Genomic DNA, 15,370 nt, shown 5'->3' on the forward strand with positions numbered 1-15,370 from the left:
ACCTCGTTGATGCAATAATCGATTGGAACTGTGAATGTTGTTTATTTTAATAGGGGAGAGTGTAACGGGTTTACACATACCCTGGTAACAGGTGTGTGTGCTACACCAGATGGACATGATGTGACCACACCCAAACTAGAATACGGAACGGGGCTGGATAGCCAGTAGTTTATACATGTATTTGGATTTTACTATACATATTTAGGAAAATCTGTGCATTTTAAATTAGGCGGCTTTGCCGCAGATAAAAATAAACAGAGTCAGTATTGAATTTAGACCGAAGAGTTAATTAGCCTTGGGTAAAGGCTATAGTTACTCTTGGAGTAAGCGGATAGCGATCTGCTAAACTCGTACTTGTTCTGAGTATAGAACGAGAGGTCGGTGACTCAAAGCGCAAAGCTACGGCAGCCCCGCTGCATAGCTTACCATGTGTCACTTGCGAGCCAGCCACCATGCATCGCATATTCTTGTCTGTTGCGATCAGGCATTGCATTGCATCATCATAGGGTAGTGGTTTTGACCGTTGGATTAAGCAATTTGGCGTGTTATTGTGGTTTCGATTCCTGTGCAACAGTTTCCCGTGCACCTTTTGCATTGAGAGCTTTGACTCATAGATTCCGCGTAAATAAGTGCACAGAGGATGGTATTAAAGGTTGTCTCTAGGAGACGGCCTTTCTAGTGCCTGGTTGCTCTAAGTAAAGAGTGATGCATCACTAATAATCAAGTTCCATTAATAATACTGTCTGAATAAATAAGAGAATAGGAATGCTTTGATCTCATACCGACTATTTTTCCCGCTTATAATCAAGCTATAAAGAACAGGACGATATGACTACTGAGGGGATCCGTACCGCAAAATCCAATCGTTCAAAAAGCCAACCTGCAAAATTTTACCACCATGGGTAATACGCTGGGCACGAAAAAAACATTGAAGGAGCAGTTGCGCGAGAACAAGCGTGAGATAAATCGCGCCGTGCGGCAGCTGGATCGCGAGCGGTCCAATTTGCAGTTACAGGAGAAGAAGTTGATCATCGAGATTAAGAAAATGGCCAAGCAGGGCCAAATTGCAAGTGTCAAAATAATGGCAAAGGACCTGGTGCGCACGCGGCAACACATAACCAAATTTTATACTATGCGCTCCCAACTGCAAGCGGTATCACTTCGCCTGGAGACCGCTAAATCAGCTGAAGCAATGACCTCAGCGCTACAAGGCACGACGACAGCAATGAAGGCTATGGCTTCAACTATGAACTTGCCCCGACTCAACCAGATTATGATGGAGTACACAAAAGAAAGCGAGAAGATGGAAATGACACAGGAAATGATAGGTGACACCATTGATGACATTATGGACGCCGAACAGGACGAAGAGGAGGAAGATAAAATTGTCGGACAGGTTTTGGACGAAATAGGTATCGACATGACTGGAGCTGTGCCTGAGGCTCCGACTCCCCATGCTGCACCTGCTGAAGTAACACCACAAGTGTTGAAGGCCACAGCGCAAACTCCAGCTGCCCCTGTGGCAGCTGGAGGTGGCGAATCGACAGACACAGCCATCAGCGACCTCGAAGCGCGGCTCAACAATTTACGGCGGTCGTGAGAAGCGTAAGCACATGTTTTTAAACGACGCAACTATTTTGACTTGAGAGAGACCGGGTCGAAGAATATGTGGTTTGTGCTCACATATTTTGTCTTTCAGGCTAGTACGAGCAGATCCTCTGTAACGCTTTCATAAGTAAAACCAAAATCACATTATGTACGCAAATTAAATTTTTGCGGCGCAGTCAAGCAAAGCTACCAGCTGTACATTCTAGCCGATATCGGGGATGATAAGTAAACTCTTAGGAATAAGGCAATAGTGGAGCGCAAAATAGACGAAACGATGGCATAAATATGACTTGTCCTCGAATTCTCGAAATACCTCCGGATGATGGAAATAAGTGTGCGAAAAAATGCGGTACAAGCGGCGTGAGACTGACTGAAAGTACTGCGTGGCGTTCGAGCTGATACTTACACGTGAAGGGAACACACGGCTACTGGTGAGCAACGTGTTGACGTTGTCCATGGTATGAACAATATACTCGAAAGCGCAGCACTCTTTGGGCGCCTTATGGGCTGCACACAAGAACACCCAGTCGTCTGTAGCCTTCATCACGGGACACGAATCGCGCGTGCAACTTCCGTCTAGACGTGCCACTAGAACGTTAAGCTCTTTCATCACCTGACGTAAGTGCTCGTATTGCCAAAGGTACGTGTCCTTGTCATCGGGCACGTCGTAAATCAAAGAGAGCGCGGTTGGGTCCGCACGAATCTGACGCTGAATCTGCTGCTCTACCTCAAAAGCTCCACCAACATCAGCCCCACGACCATTCGCAGCATCCTCCCAACTAAAAAACTCGTCGTTGCGGCTGCCAGGAAGATTCTTTCCCACTACAAGCGTCGTCATATTTGCCGACTTGTATAAAACAAGTGTCCAAGTGTCGGTTGAACAAGTTGTTGGTGTAATTTACACGATCAGTCATCTTGTACATTATTTTTCAAATTCATATACTGGTATGTATTCAAACAATTCCCTTTTTAGACGTGTTTCTTGGCTCTCGACGAAAACCCCAGTTGTGTATCTACCGCCACTTGGGTACCATGGAGCGGCGGCAACGCGCGGACGACGAAGATTCATGGCGCCGTCGTAGTCGTAGCTATAGTCCCGTTTCCTCACGTTTGCGTTATCAGATACGCAGACGCCATTTGCGACCGCCCCCTGTGCCCAGAACTTCACACCGTCGTCGGCGCCGGACCACCAAGGGTTCTGACGTGAACAGTAAGCGCAGTCGCAGCCGCAGCCGTTCAAATCACGGCAGTCGGTCTTCGAGACGAAAAACAGGTGCAGCTATGTACAATAAATAACATACTAGCAGCAAATTACCTTTCTTCTGTGGCATTTCTAGATTCAATGGCACCGCGATCTCGATCTCGATCTAGGTCCCGAAGTAGATTTGGAAGCCGAAAACGGAAAAAATCATCCACTCGGTCTCACACCGCAACCAGCGACGGCCATCGATGTCGTCGTAATCGGTGCGTGTAGTGTCACTCTGCTAAAGTGACACGTCAAAATTGAACCAGTTAAAATTTTCTTTCGCAGACACAGTGGCCGAAAGCGTTCAAAACGCGGCGAAGGCCAGAAGCGCGGGCGGCGCAGCAGCACTGAGAAGAATCACAGTGATCGTCATCGCTCGTCGCGTGCCAAGAAAAAGCATCGGCACTCGCGGCGGCATGATTCGTATCACGACCGAGAACCGCTGCTGTCACCTCCGGTCACACAGCCGCATAAAGATGACAGTGAGGACAGTGTTGCTCATGACGACACGGTGGGAAGCTATAGTGGAAAACCTGGGGAGTATATAGCTAATCGGTACAAAATCATTCGCGAGGCGGGCTTGGGCACGTTCGGGCGCGTGCTCGAGTGCCTGGATAAGCAGCGTAACATCGTGGTGGCCATCAAGGTTGTTCGAAAGGTAGAGAAGTACACAGAGTCGGCCAAGATCGAAGCTGCGATCTTGCAAGATGTTAATGACAAGGACAAGAACAATCAGTCGCTATGTGTACGTATGTACAAGTGGTTTGAGTATAAGGGCCACGTTTGCATGGTATTCGAGCGACTTGGATGCTCTCTGTATGAGTATCTAAAGAATCATGACTACAAACCATTCCCGCTGCATTGCATCCGCGCGTATGCATGGCAACTTCTGACATCGCTCGAGTTCATTCACAGTATTCGACTCGTTCATACCGATCTCAAGCCCGAGAACATTCTGCTTGTGGATGATGAAGAAGAAAGAGCTTCGTGTGACTCATCTTCACCGTCATCAACATCGTCTTATGGATCACGAAATGGATCATCTGGGCGCGAGAATTGGTCGAATGGACGTCAGTGGAAGAAACGCGATCGTGGTTGTTCGGATGTTGACTCAGATCGATTGTCACTGCGCCCTCCAGCGAGTAACGCCGTAAAGCTCATTGATTTTGGTGGCGCTACGTATGAAGACGAGTCAAAGAGTTCTATTATTAATACTCGCCAATACCGCTCACCCGAGGTGATTCTCGGACTTGGCTGGAGTTATCCGTCGGATATTTGGTCAGCCGGTTGCATTATAGCTGAGCTCTACTTGGGTGAATTGCTGTTTGCTACTCATGAAAATATGGAGCATCTCGCTTTGATTGAGCGCTGTATCAACCCTCTTCCTGTGAAAATGGCAGCTCAGGCGTCTAAGAATTCGGCTTCAGCCAGTTTTTTTTACCGTGGGCGTCTGAACTGGCCTGCTGGCTCGTCGAGCGATGAAAGTGTTGACCACGTTCGAAGAATGCGATCGCTCGCAGACTTAATATCTCCTGAGGATGCTAAGAGTGGCTTGTTGGAGCTGTTGCAACTCATGCTGGTTTTGGATCCCGAAAAACGGGTGACAGCTAAGGAGGCTCTCAACACGCCATTTTTCGATGGCTTCTCGTATCGTCACGTTGTAAAAGGTGGCCATAGTGTTTGATCATGTGTTGATCACTGAACAACTATTAGCAGGTAGAGCCGTGAAGGGTCAAAATTTAGGCAGAAAAGATAAGTTGAGTTGAAGAGATAGGAATGCGTGATTCTTATGATAAAATCAGAAGAATATGCTTAGCACCTAGGTATGAAAAAATATTGCCCGAAATAATTAGCCGCAGTTAATTTAAAAGCACACGTTTATATCGTACCGTGTGCCCGCAATAGATTGGCAACGTTCAATAGATTGACAATATTCAAGAGATCAGCAGCACTGAAGAATTAGAATGCTTTTCACACCATGAAATAGAGACGATATTGGATAGTGAAATTTGAGTGTATGGACTTGGCAAGATGGTGACAACAGGGCATCAAAGCAATCAAGGACAAAATCACACACTTTTTATATAAAACTAGAGGACTTTATTTTTGCGGCCTTGTGCGGCTGGAGTAACACAAACGTTCAATAACAGTGTATGTATAATCAGCGTAACGGCACCGCTGGTATAATCTAATCAAAAGATGAGTCAGCACTTATCGACGTAGAGTCTACAGATTAGATACTGCAACGGGGTCATCTTATTCCTTGGACAACAGAAACTTTGGCTCAAAGAGCTCGCGACACAAAGAGCGCAGAGGATGGTCTCATACGCTTCACCTGGGAGCGGAGCCGAGAGCCTCTTTGAAAACTAGATACTTAGTGGTTTACAAAAATGTCATATCGTTGCAATAAATTTTATTTGAACTAATTTGAAATATATATGCTCTACTATATCCAAAAAGATCAACTTACTTTATTGGGCTACCTCTCCTGTCCCTGCATCTTTATCAATATCGATACTTTGGCGCAAATGTAAAATGCATTAAATTTACATTTTACAATTCTACACAATATTGTGTAGAATTGTAAGGTGTCCGTACACAATACTTCAACGCACCCGTCACAGAACTGCCAACACATGAACCACCTTCAAAAAAAGACATTACGTAACAGTAAAACCACCGAGCTTGGACCTTAGCACCACAGCATGCACTCTACAGTATCTGTGCAGCGGGGCTGCCGTAGCTCTTTCGCTTAGAGGAAGCTTGGACAAGGTCGGTGACCTTCGTTCTATACTTACGAGTGTAGTGGATCGCAATCCACTTACTCCAAGAGTAACTAGAGCCTTAACCCAAGGCTATTAACTCTAGCGTTTGAAACGAAATCTGTATTTCTCGGTTTTATTTAGACTACATTCTTCGGTTTTATTTAAACTGTTTTCTCGGTTTTATTTGTAAAATAGTTTGTAAATACAATTTGCGCTTTCAGCGAAAATTAAATTAGCCTTGGGTTGAGGTATTTTTAATTCTTGGAGTAAGTGGATTGCTATCCGCTACACTCGTACTAGTTATAACTATATAGCGAACGACGACAGCCTTAACTACGCTTCCTCTAAGCGAAAGAGCTACAGCAGCCCCGCTGCACTCGGTAGCACTTGTAGTCAATCTACACCTGAGAATTTACGACTAATCCTATGTGAGGATGGAGTAGTTCTCCTATTTGCCCCAGGGCATGCAGGACGGGCTTAAAAAGCTGATGTCTCTGCTTGGCTCTGTGGGCGTGCAGCACCTCGCTTCGCAAGAACCTGAAGCCATCAGCGCGCGCCTAGAGGCGTTTACAAGCTATGAAAATGCTCTGTTAGAGCACCTGCAGCAGAAGATATAGGCGCCGACCGCGTCCATGACGCCACTGTCGACAATGGATGCCTCCTTCCCGACCCAGCCGCTCATGGGTGAGTGTTAAGACATTCGGGGGCAAGCGAGATGGCCATGGCCTCAGCCATGCTCCAGACCGAGCAACAGCCCGTGGCTCCAAGCTCGGTGGCCAAGCTCGAGAAGGAGCACTGACGTGCGCTACTTCGGTTGAAGGGGTGTTTCCCTCATGGTCGGAGCTGAAGCTGCAGCTATTGTGTGTATTTTTGCCGCCTATCCAGGCATATCGCGTGCGATCGCGTTACCTTGCCGCCCTACAGGCCGAGAAGACAGTGGTGGATTTTGTCCGAGAGTTGCGTACTCTTATTGCCGGCATAGCATCCGATCCTCTTCCCGTGGCGGTCACATAGACCGTCTTTATGGATAGCTTCCGAACTGGCGTGGCCAGAATGGTAGTCTTCCATGTGCACCCGTCTTCTTTTGAAGAAGCGGTGAATGTGGCACTGAATGCCTAATTCAACTTCAGGTCGGCACAATTCGATTGGAATGCACACCCTCAGAGCTCGTCGAGCGGGCTTGAGCCAATGGACCTCAGCTATACTAAGAAAGTGGGGGGGGGCGGGGGAGAGCTCCGAGCTGCCGGGCAGCATCTAAAACCCGACGGTGTTTTGTCTGTGGAAAAACCCGTCACCTTTGGACTGGTTGTCCCCTGCACCAGGTGCGTCAAGGTTCATCACACCGACGTCGCGCTTCTCACCAGTCTGGTTTTTCTCGGGAAACGACTAAAACCAGTTGGCACGGGGCTCCTAACTGGGGAAGAACTGAGCTTTGTTCAGCATCAAAGAGGAAGAATGCAGCAAGGCCCAGCACCAAAAAGCTCCGTGCTCTTGAACACGGAACGTATAGCTTGCTGATAGTATATGCGACCGTAAAGGGCTTTGAGAAGCCATGAAAGATCCTTATCGATCTCGGAGCGTCGGGCAATTATGTTCGACACCCCACGATAGAAGAAAGTCAGCTTACAGCTGACTTCCTGAAAGCGCGGTCGAGTGACATTGTCCTTGTTCGCTTAGCGACGAAGACATGTGTCACAGTGCCGAAGGTCCCTGTGGACCTCGGTGTCAAGTTTTTGACTTGATAGCGTGGAACGCTGCTTAGTCTTAGACTTGGACTCAAGGTATGACCGCACCCTTGGTATGGCATGGTTGGAATACCATGAGCCATGAATCGACTGGTTGTCGAAGACGTTGGGCGCTACGCGCACGTCTCTTGGTGGGGTTTTGGAGAGTCATGAATTAACTCCTGCTTGAGGTAGATTCGCAATTGGCGCGGGCACTGAAGCGAGACGGTCAACGTGCTGGAGATCGGAGTATCCGAGTTGGTGAATACCGAAAGTGTATCGGACAGGAATCCCGAACATGGCTCGCGGGCTGAACGTGATGTGGCACGTAACTCACTTTGCGCTGTTCAAGTCTCGGATCAGTCGCTGTATACCATGCGTGGCATGGTTGGCCAAAGGCCGATGCATCAATGACAAGGCACCAGTGATTCACGTGGAGTGGCGCGTAATCCACCTGACACTGCTCACGTCTCGAAGCAATCTCTTCATGCCACGAGTGGCATAGTCAGACGAGGTCCAAGGCATCCTGGACAAGGAAGGCCCTTCAGATGCGCGTGGAGTTGACCTTGCCGCTCGGCATCTGCTTGCAGCAGTGCACAGCCGATGGCAAAGTCCAAAGCGCCACAGACGACACTAAAAGGACGACCGTGGCTGGCAACGTTAGTATTGGCGCATGAAGGAGGCTGTCTTTGACCCTGTCAAAAGCCTTCCGACGCTCGGTGTACCAACACCATTCGGCATCCTTCTTGAGGAGATTCGACAATGGCCGTGCCATTTCCGCATAATTGCGCTATAGTTGAGCAAGTAGTTGGCGAGGGCGAACCACTTGCGCAAGTCCTTTTGGCTCTTCGGAATCGGCCAGTCCACAATGGCCTTAACCTTAGCGAGATCCGCTCGAAGGACACGCTTCCCAATGAAACATTATATAGCTTATTCGTGACCATGCACTCGAGCACCCCTCTCAAATGTTCGATATGATCTTCCTCATCTGTCCTTCTGTGCCCCGCACGACTGTGAACGAAGATGTCGTCGAAGTATGTCTGTATATGCCTTCGAAGGGACCTCAACAACTGTGTCACAAGACAATTCAATGTTGCTGGTGCTTTTGACAATACTTGGGGCATCACCAGCCACTCTCAGAGCATGCCGCTCGGAGTACCCACCGCTGTCAACGAAATAGCAATCGCTCTCATGAGCAATTGGTAATACCCATCGACGACGTCGAGTGCAATGTACTTTGTACATCCAACCATGTTGATCAAGAAGAACATCCTTTCTAGGAGTCGGCGTCTGTGTCGGAATGGTGGCAGCGTTGACCGTATTGTAAACGTGAACGATACATCACTTGACGTTCGGCTTCCAGATACAAGACGTGGGTATCGAATGAGGAGACTTGATCTCACGCACCATTCCTGCGCCGTGCTTTGCACAGAAGAAGGCTTCAATGACCCCAAACTGCTCCTTGGGAAGGGGCCATTGGCGTGTCACGCAGTATTTAATCCCCGGAACAAGGTCGATCGAGGCACACCTTGCTCCGGAGGTAGGACCGACGGCGGATCTTTGGAGACGACGTCTATAAAATCCTTTACCAAAGAATAGTACGGATCCGAGGAATCCTTCAGAATCCACGATCCACTTTGTGCGTTTAGCACCCTCTTGGTACAGCTTCTTTCGACGAGATGATCTCCTCGTTCAATCTTATAATGACCACCTCGGCAAAATCACCTACCTTCAAGGCACCGCCGAACACTTTGAAGGACATCTCGTCCAGCTTAAGAAGAGCATCCACCGCGGGAATAGCCTCGAGGGTGATATCGCCGTCTTCCTCCCCGTCATACCGTCCACGAGAGTGTATAGCTGTGCGCTATCGTCTACGGTAGACTCTCCGCTGGGTCAGGGTCGACACCCAACGTTTTACAGGTAACATACGGTATCACCGTTCCATCCCTATAGAGATTTCACGCCTCGTCGAGACCAGTGGGAACACGCATTCAGCGTCGTCCAGTGTTCCCACTCCCTGCTCCATCGGAGCCTTGATGTTATTAACAACATTTGACGAAGAGCTGCTACATGTTACGTCTGACCCGAACATTGTATGTTTTTCCTCGTCGATTAGCAAATTACCTCGTGACACGCGACAACTCATACCTGGGGCTGACGCGAAAGCACATCGACCACTACATCATGCCCAGCCGATAAATATTTAACCTCGAAGGTATATTTGGCAAAGGTAGGTAAAATCAACTTGTCGGTCGCTATGCGCAACATAAATTATCTGTTACAATCCTAATTAGCTTATCGCCAAGCAGGTGTACTTTTTGATCAAGACAAACATGATTTAAAGCAATTAGCTCTTCTTGTGAGCCGGAGGGTTCTTCAGGTTTGATCAAGCTCAATGGCGCATTCATATCTGCTTGGATTAAATAAGATCATTAAAAATAAATTGAGCGCCAGACGCCATGGGTCGACCAATTTGCATTCAAATGTAAAACTCAAGGCGCACACATGGCAAATATATCGTCTTTTCTGCCGCATCCCGGTACCATATGACATCCTTAAATGCAGTTTGGTGAAAGACTATGCCATGTCAACATAATTCGCACTATACTTACGCAAGAAGTTGGCCAGGCCAAAGATTTTTTTCGAATTCCCTTTGAGGAAAACACTTATTATTGTCTTGATCTGTGGGAGATTCGCCTACAAGCCATGCTGTATAATAAAGCATTTCAGCAACAGGGTCTCGACGCCATAATCACACATGGCCATATTGAGCCGATTTTAAGTGCATACTGCAGGGGACTGCTGTTGCTCTTTGCTTAGAGGAAGCTTACTAGGGTCACCGACCTTACGTTTACTAGAATCAGTATAGATCGCAATCCGCTACCTTCAAGAGTATCCAAAACCTAAACCCAAAGCAAATGCACTCTTCCGTTTAAAATTGAAACTGAATTTTTCCCGTTTAGTTTGCGGCAAAGCGCCTATATCTGAATCTCTAGGTTCTCCTAATTACATAGTAAAACCTAAATAATATGCATAACTGGCAGTCCCGCCACGTAGTGGCTTCTTGCTACGGTGTAGCCACGCCATGGTGTGATTACACCGTCTTGTGTAATTCACACCTTTGTTCTAGACGAAGACTGCAGAAAAATGTTGCGTTGCTGAAAGCACTAAGAAGCAAGGAGATTGGTTGCATTTCACCCTATTTCTTATATCTGATACCATCGACACCTTGTATGAAGTCGATGATATTCCGTTGGGTGACCGTTAATACATTGTGCACAGTAAGCCCTGTCGACGAGTGTTGTATACCACTTATTTGCACACGTGCAGAAAATATTTACGGTTCTTGTCCTTACCGTATACATCGGTCCCTTCAGATAGCCTGTCGATTTCAGTAGATCGTTTGCAGCTCATAGGAACAGACTTCAATTTTGACCTTTCAAAAAATGCGTTTATTCCAACCGGCACTGTGGTCTCTGTGGGTCGTCTGAGCAAGTAAGCTTAACTTGCTTTTGTCTGCGACCATTATTGATGGGCATACAGCCAAACTGATCTTTGACAAATCTTTACGCCAACATGGTTTGTCAGTGGTCATTGTTCAAAATGAAGAAAAAATACGCTCAGTAGTGAAGTTTTGGCAAACGCTGCTCAGTTTAATTGAAAATATGCACTGCTGCTCAGATTTAGACAATTTACTGGATGGAGAGCGTAACTCACGTGGAAAAGGTTTTCCCTGTAAGCTCTTGCGCAGAGAGACTACAGTACTAGGTTAAAATGCTCTCATGCTCAGTACAGTCGTTGAGTAACGCTGTACGTGCATCTGTATTTCTTAGATCATGTATTTAACAGATTGGTAATCCCTTCTCGGGTTTCTTTAATTCGCCACGAAGTGGCTTCGATATTAGTGAGGGCTATCAATCAAAATTGATTTACTTGCACCAGCCCGGCTTCGCTATATTGCAAAACCCAAAAATTAATTCAATGAAGTTGAGCATCATGCTCAGAGTACACTAGGCTATGGCTGAGAGCCAGAACGTACAACAACAACATGCTCATACCAGAGGCCGGCCAAGCACACATGAGCTTGTTGTCTGTTCAAATGTTGAATATCGAAATGGAGTCATCTCCAAAATTTGCTTCTAGCGTTGCGAATGACTGCGGCGGCCTCCTGGCTGATGTTGACCACGCCAAATCTTCGTGAATGTAGTACGATATTATGCATTAGCATCAGATTTACGACTAATCATGGATGAAACGTGCATCATGCCGTTTACGCACCAAGTCGCTTGTCCAAATTGGTCAGACTTCTTACTTTAACGGATACCACAGTGTTGAAACCGTTTGATACTGCGATTTGATTCGGATACTTCAGGTCTTGGCCTTGACTGTGATACCCAAGCAACGATTCAGTGATGTCATTATTAGACCACAAACTGGATGCACCATCTGAAAGTACTATGCACGTACATTGCGTGGCAAAGTGATGCTATTACAAATCAGCATCTTACCATTGTTTTAGTACACAGCCAGCGTAACGACTATCACACCAAATTTCCCGTAAAAAATCACCTGCAACTTTGTTCACTCGAAGGATATAGATTATGACACTGCTGTCGATGAAAATCTTGCAACAGATTGGTTTTACACATGTGTTTTGATTGTTGTATTAACTTGTCAAAACCTTTATCCAAGCTATGTACCGCATGGTATTAAGGAATAGAATTGCCTTAATTTGTGAATCGAATGTGGTTTAATTCAGCACTCTAACGCTTTACAAGAAAACTGGGGTCCCTTGTTACATTCTTCGAGATTCTATATGTAGATACGAAGGGGGCAATGGAATGGACTACCCAAAGATTGGGGATCTACTTTATGCGCATGGGCGGGACAGCACACTATTCACGGTTTCACATACTGGGAAAGGTTTATGCAAGTCTGCCGTTATAACACAATGTCTACTTCACGTTTGGCAAATGTCAAAACCTTTGCACGAAGTCAGAAAAGCATTATTGGCTTTTGAAAGCATCTTAGCTCAATTGCATACATGCTCTTTGATAACTTCGCAACACAATATTACTACACAGTCTGCTTCATGTGGATCAATTTGCCCGACCCGCGTCAAAGACACGGTTAGTGTCCGCCTCCATTTCGCGGCTAATTTGAGCTCCCCCCACATGGACCTATGCAAATTCGTCCCATATTCATTTAAAATGCAAGTCACTGATTATGTTCTGACTTCAAAATGGTATTGATATTTGAAATCATGAGGGTCGAGCGCGAGCTAATCGTAAGGCGAATAAATATCTCACTCCTTAAAAACATCTGGTAAAAACATTTGTTAATGACGCTAATCGCTTTCAAGAAAGAGAGAGATGCCAGCAAGTCCCACTAACGGCCTTTAATGACAAGTTTGGCTACCAAAACGTAAACCGCATCCAAAGTTAACAAACTTCAGATTTAGGGCTTAACTCCAACGGCAGATACATAACGTTTTGCGAACCGTTGGTACTGACATGTAATCTTAGTGTGCTCGGACCTCAAGTTTCGTCTTCAGCACAGCGCATTGGGATGATCACGGGTGGGAGAAGTTACGACCCATAATTTTCCTTACTCAAATCGGTGCTCGTCCTTGTTTTTATCAATCTGTCAGACCCGGCCTGACCTCTCTAGCAGCTATACTGGATGTCCGTTCGAAAACTAATGCGGCAGATTCACTTCCCGTAGCTGTTAATATTGTCGTTGACTTCATCGTTGACGGTATAGCTTGTCGTGGAATTGATTGAAATAACATGTGTTGTCGTGAAAGCTCATTGTTGCCATAATGGTTGCTGAACGGTTGAAGAGGTCGTACAAATGCATTGTGGTGAGCATTTGTTCCACTCAAGTTGTTTATTGCATCCATCCCATAAGGCCTTTAAAGTGAATTTCCCGAAAGTGCAATTTGAAGTAGTCAAGACGTGATGACGTACAAATTGTTGATAGGTCGATGCATCAATGCTGTAAAGTCGTTTGTATGGATGAAGCCATGAATTGCGAAGTAGATGCACAAGTTCCATACTGCTGTATAGTCGAATTTGAAGTTGAATAGTGGGGAGGACAATCATAGACCAGTCGAAAGTTCCAAAATGAAATGGTAAAGAAAGACTTCCTATTGATGTAAGGCCACTCTGCAAGTCCAAGGAAGATACTTGGCACCTTCAACACTTGTGTAATAATGTATACATGTACTGCTCGATATGACTTTTGTTCTCCAACCTTGCTACTAACTGTCTTCTAGCAGAATTTCTCCGCATTATACAACATGTCAATTTTCCGCCGAGTCTCTCCATTGCCAGCAAAAGATTTCAGCAACCCACCCTGATAGGCCGCACCGGTCGAAATCTTATTTTTATCACGGCAATACATGCAGACAAGTCTAAAGTCAAGTAGCCATACACATCATGACACCTACGCGTTAAACAAAACAAGTAACTAAAAGTGTATCTTTAGTCACTTTCAGATAATGAATGACATGTAAAATTTGCGAACTATTTCGATTGTAAAGTTAAAACTTCCCGCTTAAAACTTGCTCAGGAGTCTTTAACCAAAGCTTTGGCGATACCCTCTCCACGTCTCGACACGATAAAGACGGCATTGAACTAATTTTTCCAACTTGGACTTCCCTTCGGTGTACTCGGTCTTCACCAGTCGAAACAGAGCAAGATGATCAAGATTTTAGCTCTACGTCTCGATGCCATCTATACACATGCAAACGGCATAGAACTCAGGGCTAATTTAAAGAAATCAAGTCTCACGCGTATTCGAACCGTCTGAATTGAGGTTCAATTGTTTCAAATGGCTCGTCGATCCATAAACGACTTTGACAGGCCACTCACCAGACAATCCACCATTTCATGAGTCAGCCAAGATGAAAAAGCACCAGTTCCGCTTCTTGGCCACGCTTCTACTTCTATATATTGCGCATATTGGAGGCACGACCCCAAGGGTCACGTTTTTTCTATCGCAATTATTCACAGTTCGAATTGTAATCTTTAGCACTATCAACACAAACAATCCCAACGTATACACTTCGATTACAAATTGGTATCGGTAAGCTCAGTATTAAGCTCAAATACTGCTCCTCTGGTAAGCTGGCTTCCACGCCTAATGTACTTTCACTTTTCAACTAAAGATTTACATGATTATCTCCGTGTTCAGCACCAGACTTCCAAGATATCCGCACAAGTGCTAACCGCTTATACTTCACATTCGAATCCATAAAATCATGTTTTGTATGCATCAACCGACACCCCAGTATTAAGTAGCACCACTCAACTGGCGAATTGCTTTCACACACAGTCAAGCCACGCTTTACTCGCGACATATTGTTGAAGTGGCAACAAACATTAGGACCCCAACCTCAACTTTGGCGAAACCAACTCTTCATCGTCACACAGGTGCAATAAAAAGGTGACAATTCTGAAAAGAGCTCTATCAGAATCGCACACTGTTCGGATATTAGGACCTTATCGAATCAAACGTTGAGAACAGCTCTTTATGCTTTCACGATTGGGCTTCGACAAGCTAACACACTACGGCAAAGTTATCTGGAACGCGGAGGTACTACGAGAGCCGTAGCCTACATATTCGCATTAATGTTTACTTAGAAAAACAATTAAGCTGAGGAATAATCAGAAAGTAAATGAATTATCAATTTTCCAAAGTCTTTGATGTGTCCTTACATCTGAATTCTCGTGCAGTGCACGATCATGCACAATAATATTGCAGAAGTAAGTTCGTGCCCGTGCATGATGTGGTCTAAACAGCTGCTTCCAGGCGACGAGTGAACGTCGCTGGTGCCAGAAACGCTTAATATATCACTCTTGGAGAGTCTCTGAGGAATTACTTTTCCATAGAGCCTCTCAGATCTGCTCTTAAGTAGAGTGTACTAATTTAACCCCTGTGTGTTGCTAATATTGTAACGGGGTCCCATGAGAGCGACCCGTCACTCTCCCAAGGGAGCTGTGGTGTGGCATACACCACAGCTA

The 15,370-nt window shown here is 45.9% G+C and overlaps 3 protein-coding genes across 3 annotated transcripts; 2 read left to right on the plus strand and 1 right to left on the minus strand.

Moving 5' to 3' along the window:
• Positions 1-898: 898 nt before the first annotated feature.
• On the plus strand, positions 899-1,600 carry PHALS_11454 (snf7 family protein; the record flags this gene model as incomplete). The annotated part of the gene is made up of 1 exon (XM_024725792.1): positions 899-1,600. One exon carries the CDS (start codon positions 899-901, stop codon positions 1,598-1,600), a length of 702 nt encoding a protein of 233 aa, XP_024571952.1.
• Positions 1,601-1,810: 210 nt separating this feature from the next.
• On the minus strand, positions 1,811-2,446 carry PHALS_11455 (mob-like protein phocein; the record flags this gene model as incomplete). The annotated part of the gene is made up of 1 exon (XM_024725804.1): positions 1,811-2,446. One exon carries the CDS (start codon positions 2,444-2,446, stop codon positions 1,811-1,813), a length of 636 nt encoding a protein of 211 aa, XP_024571953.1.
• Positions 2,447-2,640: 194 nt separating this feature from the next.
• Positions 2,641-4,538, plus strand: PHALS_11456 (cmgc clk protein kinase; the record flags this gene model as incomplete). Its single annotated transcript, XM_024725815.1, has 3 exons — positions 2,641-2,881; positions 2,946-3,072; positions 3,140-4,538. The coding sequence occupies 3 exons, from the start codon at positions 2,641-2,643 to the stop codon at positions 4,536-4,538; spliced, it is 1,767 nt and encodes a 588-aa protein (XP_024571954.1).
• Positions 4,539-15,370: the final 10,832 nt, after the last annotated feature.

This window comes from Plasmopara halstedii (genome assembly GCF_900000015.1).
Source record: "Plasmopara halstedii genome assembly, contig: Scaffold_54, whole genome shotgun sequence".
In the NCBI taxonomy this organism is placed as follows: domain Eukaryota; phylum Oomycota; class Peronosporomycetes; order Peronosporales; family Peronosporaceae; genus Plasmopara; species Plasmopara halstedii.